Source organism: Zosterops lateralis, assembly GCF_965231275.1.
Source record: "Zosterops lateralis genome assembly, chromosome: 24".
Classification (NCBI taxonomy): domain Eukaryota; kingdom Metazoa; phylum Chordata; class Aves; order Passeriformes; family Zosteropidae; genus Zosterops; species Zosterops lateralis.
In genome coordinates this window covers 3,971,109-3,982,431 of record NC_139784.1, presented here as the reverse complement: position 1 = coordinate 3,982,431, position 11,323 = coordinate 3,971,109, and the positions used below count along the sequence as shown (strand labels likewise).

At 65.0% G+C, this 11,323-nt stretch overlaps 1 protein-coding gene across 1 annotated transcript; it reads right to left on the bottom strand.

Moving 5' to 3' along the window:
• Positions 1-397: 397 nt before the first annotated feature.
• Positions 398-5,771, bottom strand: LOC310918503 (inactive phospholipase C-like protein 2). The gene is made up of 5 exons (XM_083877378.1): positions 3,314-5,771; positions 2,888-3,091; positions 2,207-2,282; positions 708-817; positions 398-605 (listed from the first exon to the last, which is right to left on the bottom strand). The coding sequence occupies exons 1-5, from the start codon at positions 5,747-5,749 to the stop codon at positions 420-422; spliced, it is 3,012 nt and encodes a 1,003-aa protein (XP_083733504.1). The 5' UTR covers positions 5,750-5,771; the 3' UTR covers positions 398-419.
• Positions 5,772-11,323: the final 5,552 nt, after the last annotated feature.

The following is an 11,323-nucleotide window of genomic DNA, read 5'->3' as shown; positions in this document are numbered from 1 at the left end:
CAGGATCCTTCCTGCCAACCAGGTTTTCCCCTAGGCTGGTGAAGGCCAAGACTGCAGCCCTGGGGAGAGTGGGCAGGAGCCCAGACCTGGGGCTGCTTTTCCAAGTGGCATCTGACACAGCAGGCTGGGGGTACATGCACGTGGGCACTGGGGTACCAGCATCCCCACTGGCCCCTCAGCAGAGTACTGGCACCAGAAGCAGACAGAGGGGATGGATGAGTCCTCTGGGAGCTTGGCGGGGCAAGAGGGAGCAGGGACATCTCTCCCCAACCTCTCCAGTGAATTCTGGTGCAAGCCCCTCAACACAGCAGAGCACAGGCACCCAGCCTCACACACGCTCCCCAGGCAGGCTGGGGCTCCCTGATCCCAGCCCCTGCGGCCAGGGGTGCTCAGTCCGGGCCCCGAGCCCCAGACCGGGGTCAGCAAGACGCTGTGTCGCCACCTCCGTCTGTCTCAGGGATGGGCTCCAGCGGGGCTTGCAGCCGGGAGGGCTCGGGTGAGGCTGATCCATTCCTGCCAATGCCGCACGACTGTCCCGCATTGTGGATCTGCCACAGGTTGTCCAGTGCCTCCGCCTTGGCGTGCTTGAGGAGGTCAGCCTGGCCCTGCGGGGAGGAGACGTCGGGAGGTGTGTTAGGCTGGAGGCAGGAGGGTGACGGGGCAGGGCAGGGCAGGGCAGGTGTGTCCGCGCAGCCCTTGCCGCTCACCTTGAGGACAGTGATGTTCCAGGCGAAGCTCTCCAGCGCCTTCTGCAGCTTGCGGCCCCGCAGCCCTTCCTTGGTCTCGATGCGGTGCAGCTCTTTGTGGAAATCCATCCCTGCATTGACGGGAGAGGTGCTCAGTGGGTGCAGGGACGTTGGCACAGGGACAGCCACCACCCACGACTAACAGGCACCAAGCCAGGGGATGCCCTTTGCCCACCAGGCTGGGTGGGCTCCCCACTGCCCCGGCAGCCCCATGAATCCTCCATGCCTGGAATGATGGGCCAATAGAACCCCAGCATCCCACCTGCAGCGTGTGGCCGTTCTGGACCCCAGACACCACGAGGTCTGGAAGGGCAGTGAAGACCCTGGGCAGAGGCGCAACTCATGGCTTGTCTGGGGGGAGTCAGAGCAGAGCCACCAGACCCCCCCATCGGAGCGCGGGCCCGTCACTGTGTCCCACGTGACATCCCCGTGAGTGGGTGCTATATTTACCCCTCCTGACGCAGCACCGGCTCGGGGCCCACGCGAGGGCTCCCACGCAGTTCCCTCACCCTCGCGCTGCCAATCAGCACACCCACGGCCCCTCGCCCCCATCACAGCCCGCAGCTCCCCAGGGCCAGCTCCTGCCAGCCGGGTACTGGCTATGCCGGAACTGCAGGGGCTTGTCCACAGCACAGCCAGGGTGAAAACAGGGACAGGCAGCACCAGGGTATGGGAGTGGGGGCTGCAGCTGCCAAATTGCTGCCCACCACCACCCTGAGTGGCTGCATGCCCCAGAATCACTCTGCCCTGCAGCACTCCAGCACAGCAGCCAGAGCAGTACAGGAGGGCACAGCACCAAACTGTGCTCTGCAGCTTGTGCCCCACTGCTTCACTCCCCCAGCGCTCGCAGCAGTGGCAGAGCTGAGCCAAGAGCTTGGGGAGATTTCCGTCTGCTGCGTAGGCAGGGAACAAACGCGGCTGCTGGCAGCAAGGCTGGCATGGCGGGGACAGCAGAGCAGGGCCTCCTCTTTCTTCCCCAGCCCCTCCAGCTCCTGACACTCTCCCAGCCCCATGGAGAGCCCACAGAAGCCCCTGGTGCTGGTGGGGCTATCCCTTTGGGTCCCAGCCAACAACACGCAGCCATCAGGGCCTGGAGTGGGGCCAGAGGTCCCAGGCAGCTGCCAGAGTGGGGGCACCTGTGGGGAGGACCAGGGCAGGCAGCAGCAGCACCTGCCTGTGTGGGTTCTGCCATGTGTTTGGGAAGTCTTAACACTCAGTTGCCATTTCTGCCGTCAGCCCCAGCCTGTTATTTCTGGCACTAATTATGTTCTGGTTTTTGACAGCTAATGACTCTTCCCTGCTTCCTCATCAGCCTCCCCCACTCTGCTTGCTCCCTACCACACAGCTCTGCAGCCCACCCACCCGCACCCTGCCCCAGTGCAGGAAGCCCTGAGCCCCAGGACATGCCTGGGTCCACAGCCAGAGCCACAGTGGAGCTGGGGCTGCCCTCCAGGACCCACCTGCCTGCTGGGCTTGGATGAGCTTCCCATACACCACGTCGGCAGACTCGATCAGCGTCCGGCTGGTCTGGATCATCTGGGGAGAGGGAAAGCATGAGGAGCTGGGCAGCCCTGGCCCTGTGCCCCCTGGCCAAGTGGATGGGGAGATAGGGCTCATCAGGGGCTGCTCCCTACACCAGCACAGTGCCCAGGGTCTGGCCCTTCCCACCTCACCACACACAGCTGGGTATAGTGTGACCAGCGCCTGGCCAATGGCCAAGTTCCCTTCAACACAAAAGAAGGAAGCAGCTCTGGCTGTGACTATTAATGGGATTTCTCCCACCTGGTGGGACCAGGGTGTAGGAGCATCTGGGGCAAGGAACAGGCAGTGCAGGCACAGGGTAGGGGCTGCAGTGTCTGAGGGTCAGACTGACCTGGGCAAGCCTGTGCCTTGGCAGAACTCCCCCATGGGCAGTCCTCATGCAGCCCCCTGGCTACAGACCTTCCCCTGCCCCAAGATGAGTACAGTAAGTTCAGGGTTCCCCATCCTTGGACCTTCTGATCCATCCCACAAAACCTACCCAGGTTCATCCCACAAAAACTGCCCAGGTTCATCCCATAAAACCTGCACCACCACTGGGTGCTGGTCCCAGTGCCACTGATCCTCCCCGAGGAGCCGAGCCCTGGCAGGATGGCACTTACCGTCTCGTAGGCAGTGAGGACCTTGCGCAGCAGGTCAGGGATGGGGCCCTGGGCCTCCATGGGGGGGTACTGCTCTGCCAGGTTGAGGGTGACACTGGGTGCACTGTCACTGTGCAGCAGCCATGTGGACACCGTCAGGATGCACTGCTTCATATTGGCAGCGGGTGTCAGCCCACACAGCTCCTTGAAGGACACCAACGCATTCTGCAGAGACCAATGTCCAGTGTCAGGAGTTCAGCTGGGAGGACCCTCAGGAGCCCCTCGACACAGGAACACCCCCATTTCCCTCAGCTCTCTGCTCCAGGTAAGGCTCCTCGCTCACATCTCCCAGGAAAAGGGGAACAGCCTCATTCCCCACCACTCTCAGTTTGGCCCCATCCTCCCCTGCAGAAACCAGGTCCCCCAGTCCCTATGCAGAGTCCTTACCTGTACATTCTCCCGCAGGTCAGTGGCCTCCCGCAGCGGCTGGGTGGCCGTCCGGAAGACTTCATCGATGGCTTTGATGCCGGTGGCCTTGGTGGAAGTGTACTCCCGCACGCGGCGGCCCCGGCGCCCTGCCAGCCCCCGGCGGTGCCCCTTGCCCCCACCACGGCGGTCAGTGATGGCCACGTGCACAAAGAGGGTGGCGTGGGGCAGGGGCTCCCCGGACAGCGACTGGAGGGGGACGTGGCGGTAGCCAGGCTGCAGGCACTCAAAAGGGATGGTGTACTGGGCAATGAACTCGTCCCCAATGTAGTCATCGTCCAGCACGACAAAGCGCAGGACGGCCAGCTCTGGCAGGTTGATCTGGAACTCCAGGCTCTCGTCGAAGATGGGGTTGTCCCCGCTCTGCAGGGCTGTCTTGGTGCGGTGCTCAGCACAGTCGGCTGGGATGCCATGGATTTCAGCACAGACATAGGGCTCCACCACCTCCCCCTTGGCCCCCGAGCCCTTGGGCTTGGGCAGGTTCTGCCCACTGATGACCTTGAGGTGTAGGAGCTGGGCAGGCACCCCGGGCAGGGAGTCCTTGGCGTTGGCACTGAAGTAGGAGACCTCCTCCCGCATGATGGCCGGGCGGAGGACGTAGCCACAGGCCCCATTCTGCCGGAACCAGCCCGCATTCAGGTCCATCATAAGCCCTGGTGTCTGGTAGTTCATAGCCACCATCTGGCAGCCGCACTTCCAGAAATCCTGGGGGTTCATGTTGCTGGCGTCGATGCGCATGGGGCTGGGGTAGATGCGGGAGAGGAACCGCTTGTTGTAACTGACCAGCTCAGCTGGGCACTCATTGGCGAAGCGTCCCGCCTCCACCTCACTGAAGGAGCACATCTCCCAGTAGCGCTGCCCACGTCTGGAGCTCTCAAAGTCCTGGAAGGGGACCGCCTGGCAGAGGCTCACCAGCTCCGAGAGCTCACGGCTGAGGCGCACCCGCCGCAGGCCACCTCCCTCCGGTGCCTCCCGGTCCTCCTGGCCCAGCCGCCGCGCCAGCTCCCAGCCTTCCTCCTCGTCTGACACCTCCCCCTCGCTGTCCTCGCACGTGGGCGGGAGCTTCTTGCCCTTGATGAGGATGCGGCCCTTGAGCTCCTCCGGGGAGGGCAGGTAGGACGCCACGGGGTTTGGCGGCTCCAGGTAGAGCTTCTCCCCCAGTGTCTTGCGCAGGCACTGGGCAGCGAGTCGCTGCTGGGGGGCCGAGCAGCGCACCACCAGGCAGAGGATGAGGGGGTAGGCGGAGGCAGTGAAGGCGTGCTGGTCAATCAGCCCCACCACGGCACGGAAGGGCACGCAGGAGGCAGCTGAGGGGCTGGTGTAGACCACGGGCTCACCCTCAGGGCCATCCCACAGCACCAGCTCGATGCTGCGGCAGCCCAGGCCCAGGGCGCTGATGTAGCCACTGATGTCTGAGCGGCCCCAGAAGTTGTCCTCCAGCAGGCAGGCGCTGTGGGCAGAGCTGATGTAGTAGTGGGAGAGGGGCTGTGCCATGTCCTGGCAGACCTTGCGGTGCTGCGGGTCAAAGATGGAGCAGTCAGCAGAGAGCAGGTAACGCGTGAAGCCATCGATGGCCAGGTAGCCCTTCTCCCGGCCCTCCTTGGAGGGTTCATACTTGCTGACGATCTCCAAGCACTTCTCCTCTGTCACCCCCTCCATGCCCTGCTCCACCTCCAGGAACATCAGCAGGTCCTTCACACCCAGGTATTCCTTGTTGCTGGAGAACTGGACCAGCAGGAAAAAGATCTCAGGGCGGGTGCAGAGCTCGCAGTATGCCTCCACAAAGAGGTCACAGGCCACCTCCGTGCCAGGACGCTCGCTGGCCTTCTGCAATTCCTTGAACTTCAGCTCGATGGTGGAGGTCTTCATGCCAGGGTTGAGTGCCTTGATCAGCTGCACAGCCCGGGACACAGGGATGTGGCCAGACTTCTCCAGGTCAGCAAGGTTGAAGACGGAAGAGATCCAAGACGTCCGGAGGCTGGGGTGGCCAGTCCCGGGCGCCTCAGGGCTGTGCTTTCCATAGGACACCAGGTAGCGCAGCCCCATCACCCAGGCACTCACCACATCTGCTGAGCTGGCCACCAGGTCCAGGGACTCGTAGTTGTCTCCGTAGATGATGGAGAAGGCGCACTCGTCCGGGAACTGGTCGGAGAGGCCATTGCTGCGCAGGACAGGCGTCTTCTTGCCCACACGCACCTCTTTGACCGATTTGATCTCAATCTTGGCCTTCTCTGAGTCCTTCTTGGAGGGCTCCCAGCGCACAGACCGCATGTCGGTGTCCAGCACGAAGAAGCGGCTGTACATGCGGGAGTTGGAGCGCACCTTCTTCAGCTCACAGCCCTCCAGCATGAGGGAGATGCAGGCAGCTGTGCTGTTGATCTTGCGGTCATTGGGCATGGAGCTGAAGGACACTGTCTTCTTCTTCTGTGGCGGCCGCTGCCGAGAGCCATCCTGCCAGGGTGGGAAAGGGGCAGAGCCATCAGGGAACAGCCAGGCAGCACATGCCCCACCAGTTCCTGGCATCCTCCTGCCCCACAATCCCCTCACTCCAGCCCAAAGCAGTGTTTAGCACTGCCCCAGGATACCCCAGGGTGCCCCAGCACCACGCTAAGCCCAGTCCACTCCAGCCCGCCCCTCTCCTGGGGGCTGGGAACCAGCTCCAGCCCTGGCTTCCCTCACAGCTCACTGCCTGGCTTATTTTAACTCTGCTTTCCTTCCTTCCTTCCTGCTCCTGGCCCTGAGCTGGATCCTTCCCCACTGTTCGCTCACCCTCACAGGCACAGCCATGCGCCAGCAGCCCAGCACAGCCCCTGCCTCCTTGGCCTGGGGACACCAGAGGAAAACAGACACCCGGAATGTGATGCAAGAGCAGAGCTGCTCCTAAGGAGTCCAAGACAGACCCCTCACTCTTTTGCGAGGAGCAGAGCAGGACAGCCCCTGCCAGTGCCACATGCTGGGGATGACCACGGTCACACCCCTGACCCACAGAATGCAGGGTCACCAGGGCATGGGCAGTTTGCGGCCAGCACCTCATGCCCACACTGTGTCCTGCCTCACTACAGGGAGGGGGACCCAGCTGCCACGGGGCTGGCAGGGGCAGGGGATAAGGGCCAGGAGTGTATTATGGGATGGATTTCATTAAGCAGCACAGTAGGAGGAGATCTAATCCACTTCTTCAAGATTATGGTGAGTCACCTCTAATCTGGTGGTGTCTCTGTCAGAGGCAGGTCCTGCTCAGCTGCCCAGGTTGGAGGTGAGGGGTTGCTTCCCTCCAGTGCCCACAGAGCTTCCACAGCTCCTGCACGGGGCTGCGCCTGGACAAGACATCCCATGCCTGATCTCCCATGCCTGATCCTGGAGGGTCGGGATCTGCCCCACGGGGTCAAGCAGCCACAGCCGAGGGCATTTGGGGTAGGTCATACAAATGGATGTACAGTTTCTCCAGGGAATGGGGAATCCTCCAGGGATGCCTGGGACACCCGGGACACAATGGCCCGGAGAAGGAAGAACCAGCACCAGCTCTCAGACCCTTGTTAGAACCAGGCATATCGTACTATCCTGGAGCTCGGATGTGGTGGCTGTTTGCATCCTCTCGCTGCCAGATTGCTCCAGGGAGCTGGTCGAGCTCCAGGACCCTGCCTCGTGTCCAGCCATCCCGGGTCGGCGGGCGCTCAGCGGCAGGTCACGCCATCGGCCAGCCCTGCGGGGAAGGACTCGACGCCGGATGTTTCCTGCATGCTGCAATCTGAGCGCCCCACTGACGGGCAGCCCCAGCCCCCAGCTCTCGGCGGGGCGATGGGCACCGAGGGCCGCACCTCTGCCCCCGGCAGGACCCCCCTCCTCTCTGCAGCCCCGCTCCCCGCCAGGCGCACCCACCCCGGGCGGCTCCGCACCGGGCCCCACAGATGAAAACAGGAAATCCATCCGGAAAGGAAACACGGGCGGGGGGCCTGCGTGCACCCAGAGCCAGGGACCTGCTTCCAGCTGTGCCCGCTGCAGGCAGCCAGACACAGCCCACCGGCACCAGCCCCGCGGGTCCCCCGACCTCCCCGGCTCAGAGCGAAAGCCCCAACGCCCTCCCTGCAGACCCCCACCCTCCCAGGCTTAGATAGGGGAGGGGATGCCCACTGCAGCACTTTTGGGGTGCGGATATGTGGCACAGACCCGAGAGCGCCCTGCAGCACGCAGATTGTGCTTCTCCCTCTGCACGGGCAAGCAGCGAGCAGGGGATGCGAGGAGTCTCCCGTCTGCAGCTGCCCTGTGCTCCTCAGTGTGGCCTGGGGAGCAGCAGGGAAGAGCCTCTGCTCCCCGGCAGCCCCTTCACAGGCTGTTCCAGGTGGTCTTTAGCCCGGGGTACAGCCCACGAAGTGTTGGGCGAGGCGTGGCAGGAGCAGCACAGGCAGGTGACGAGTGGAGCCGGGAGCACACGGCGCCCATGGCCATGACAACATGGAACACCCCCAGACAGAGGGCAGAGCTCCGGCTGGGACAGGGATGCTGCTCACTGTGCCACCCAGCTGGCAGGGCGTAGGCAGGGCTCCTGCACAGAGCAAAGCACAGACCACGATGCTGATGTCGACCACGGTGCCAGCGGTGAGCGTGGGCTCGCAGGTAGGGCACGTTCCAGCCCAGCTGCCTGCTCTGCCCTGCCTGGCTCTGCCGCGTGTGTTAAGCACCTCTTCAGCCAATTATCTCCTGCATTAGTGCCCTGGTGAGGGCTGATGCCCTAATCTCAGCCTCCACGTCACGGCCACAGTTCGCGGCCACGTAACCCACTCTCAAAGCATGGGATGGAGAAGGGCCCATCATCGTCCCTCCCCTCCATTTATCCCCCAGCCTGGCCGTGATGTGACTCATCTGCAGCTGAATTCCCCCGGTCCCGGGTCTCCTCGTTACCCCTGTCCCAGGCTGGGCAGCGTGGGCAGGGGTGCAGGCAGCCAGCAGCCCCGGCGCTGAGGCAGTGGGAGACCAGGCACAGTCAGGGCTTTTCTACCGTCGTTTGTTCCCTGCCAAGAAGAGAGCGACTGACACATCCACTCCCCGCGGCACCAGCTGCCACTCCCCGGCGAGGGGCCGTGGAGTCAGATCCCAGCAGAGGCAGCACACAGCCCCTGGGACTGGCGCACGATGGGAAAGGGGCTCAGGGGACAGAACAGCAGAATTCTAGGGAATGGACACATCCTGCAGCAGGAAGAACAGATCCAATATCCCCAAGTCCCTCTCCAGCATCTTCCCAGCCCACGGGACCACCCCTCTGCTTTCAGCCTGGGAAGAAGGAAGGTCCTTTAGCCAGGCCACAGGGACACTGCAGGGGACATCTCTGGACCCCACTACCCCAGTCCCCTCTCTCTCCACACAGCCACAGAGTTGCACTTTCAGATTCACTTCTCCAGCCTTTTCTGGAAATCCCAAAAAATAACAGAACTGGCAGCTCTTTCCACACGTGCCTCCACGGCCGCTCAGGCCCCGGATGGACTCGGAGATGCACAAGGGATCAGCACAAGCTGGGGACACTGTCCGGGCCTGACCTCCTGTTGGGTCAGCACCCTCCCCCTCCAGCGCTGGCCCTGGGCCACCCGACCTTCACGTGAGGCCAAATCCCGCGGTGACGCAGGTGGTGACAGGGATGCGCCCGGCCCGGGAGCAAGCGAGGGGTTCACCACCCCCAGCCCCGGTGCCACGGATGGTCCCTGGGGAATGAAGGATGCTGGCCCATCCCGGGAGGAGCAGGAGGCCCTCGGCAAGGTCCCCAAGGAAAGTGGGCACAGACGGCGCCCTGGCAGCAGGCTCTGGTTGCACGGGAGCAGCGGCAGGTCTCCTCCGAGCCGTCACCGCGTGGGCACAGCCCGGCCGCCCCCGCAACAGTTTGCAGCGAGAGCCCAGCGGGAGCGGCAGGACTCGGGGTCCTGGCACCTCTGTCCAGAAAACTGCATCCCGGGGACAGCAGAGTGGGGCTGGGGCACCACGGAAACAGCCCCCTCACGGGGTATTAATAGCACCGGAGCAATCCCAGCTTAAAATAGGCTGCCGAGAGCAGGGAAGCGAGTCCCGGGCGGACGTGACCTATTGTGTCAGCGAGTACCGCTGGCATCAGCACAGTCAGGGGGTTCATTTAGGAAAACACACGTGTGATCCGCTGTCCACCCAGGTGGGAGACCCCCGAGACCCTCCCTGGACCCCGCCCCCCCCCCCCACGGCCCGGCAATACCAACACCAGGTGTCGGGAGCAGACTGCGAGCTGGCCAGGCCAGGCCCAAGGCTCGGTGCTGGTCAGGAGAGAGCAGGAGCTGCTCCAGGGGCAGGAGCGGGCGGCTTCTCACGGGAACCCGGGGTAACCTGAGCAGCACCGGGTGATGCTGCAGCGCGGCCACGGCACTTGCCAGGCGACCCACGGACACTCCACAGAGCCGGGCCGGGCCAGATTGTGCCCTTGGGGACCCCGGTCCGGGCAGGGCGCGGGGACGCCGTGTCAGCCCCGGTGTGACCAGCACCGCGGGCGGGTGGCCACCCTCGGTCGCCCGGGGATGCGGCTGCTCTGCAGCTCCTCGGAGCCGCTGCACGGGCACAGGGGGAGCGGGAAGCGGCGGACAGAGGCGGTGCGGGGGGACGCGGGGCTCGGCGCGGGGACACGGCTCGGTCCCAGCGCTGCGCAGGTGCCGGGCCCGGGGCGCGGGGGGGCCGGCCCGGTGCGATGCCGGTGCGGGGCTCTCACCTTCATGATGCTGGCCCGGGGCGCGGCGGGCGCGGGGCTCCGCTCCGCCGAGTCCTCGCGGCTGCTGCTGCCCGAGCCCGAGCCGGGGCTGCCGCCGCCGCCGCCGCCGCCGCGGGGCCCGTTGGGCAGCGGCGCGGCGGGGCGGGGCGAGCCCGGCGGCGGGGCGCCCCGGGGCCCCTCCGCCATCCCCCGCGGCCTCAGGGCAGCGGCCGCCGCGGGGCCCCGGGGCGCCCGGAGCCTGCGCCCGCCGCCGCCGCCGCTGCCGCTGCCGCTGCGGGCTCAGTGGCGGAGCGGGCGGGAGGCGGCGCGGCCGGGAGGAGGGGACGGGCCGGGCCAGGGGCGGGGACGCGGCGGGGATGGGGATGGGGATGGGGATGGGGATGGGGACGGGGACGGCGCAGCCCCCTCGCCCCGAGCTGCACCGACAGAGCACCGGCACCTTCCACCGCCAGGGCATCCCCGGCCTCCGCCCAGCACCGCAGCGCCCGGGCCCGGCAGCCGCCCCATCCCGGTGGGAGCCCGGGCGAGCCCGGAGCCCGCAGCCGGGCACGCAAACCCAGCCTGGCACACTTCAGCCGGGCACCCACATCCTCTAGCCTTGGCACCAGCGGCACAAATGAGCCTGCACCCAAAACAAGCTGCACCCTGCAGCCGGGCACGCAAATCGACCTTGCACCTGCAGCCTGGCATCCAAACCCAGCCGGGCACTCAGCAGCCTGGCCCTGCCCAGCGGGTTCCACCCTCCCACCGGGGTGGTACCCAGGCATGGCAGTGCCAGCAGAGGCGCCCAGGGCAGCCCCGGCCCCGCACGGCTCTGCCAGGCGGGCGCCTCAAGGCTTTTGTTGTGCGGGGCTCCCAGCCCAAGGCAAAGCTTCTCTGCGACCTGGAGCAGAAATTTCGATAGTTTTTTTTTCCAGCGGGGATGGGAGCACAGGCCTCAGCCAGGTTCATCCCTGGAGGGGGTCTCGGCTGTGCCGGGGGATGCTTTGCTTTGTGTGAGCCTTGTTCAAGACATCATCTCCTGCCCACGGCCTGGGTGCCCCCAGCAGCAGCTGCAGCACAGCAGGTGCCCCACACACCCTACCAGCCCTTGAAGTAACCCTTAATGAGCAGGGGGGAAATGACCTGTCCCTCCCGATGGTACAAATGTGCCTCAAAGGCACAAAGAGCCTGGTGCCCCCAGAGTGCAGCAGCCACTCAGCTGGTTAAATATTCATGGCTGCCCCTTTCCCAGGACCCACAAGAACAGCAGCAACTCC

Excerpts from the sequence above, each read along its gene's own strand:
- LOC310918503 (XM_083877378.1), bottom strand. The coding sequence starts at position 5,749 with ATGCCCAATGACCGCAAGATCAACAGCACAGCTGCCTGCATCTCCCTC. Across the intron at positions 3,092-3,313 it reads ACCTGCGGGAGAATGTACAG|AATGCGTTGGTGTCCTTCAA; the intron begins GTAAGGACTCTG and ends TGGTCTCTGCAG. Across the intron at positions 2,283-2,887 it reads TCCTCACTGCCTACGAGACG|ATGATCCAGACCAGCCGGAC; the intron begins GTAAGTGCCATC and ends CCCTCTCCCCAG.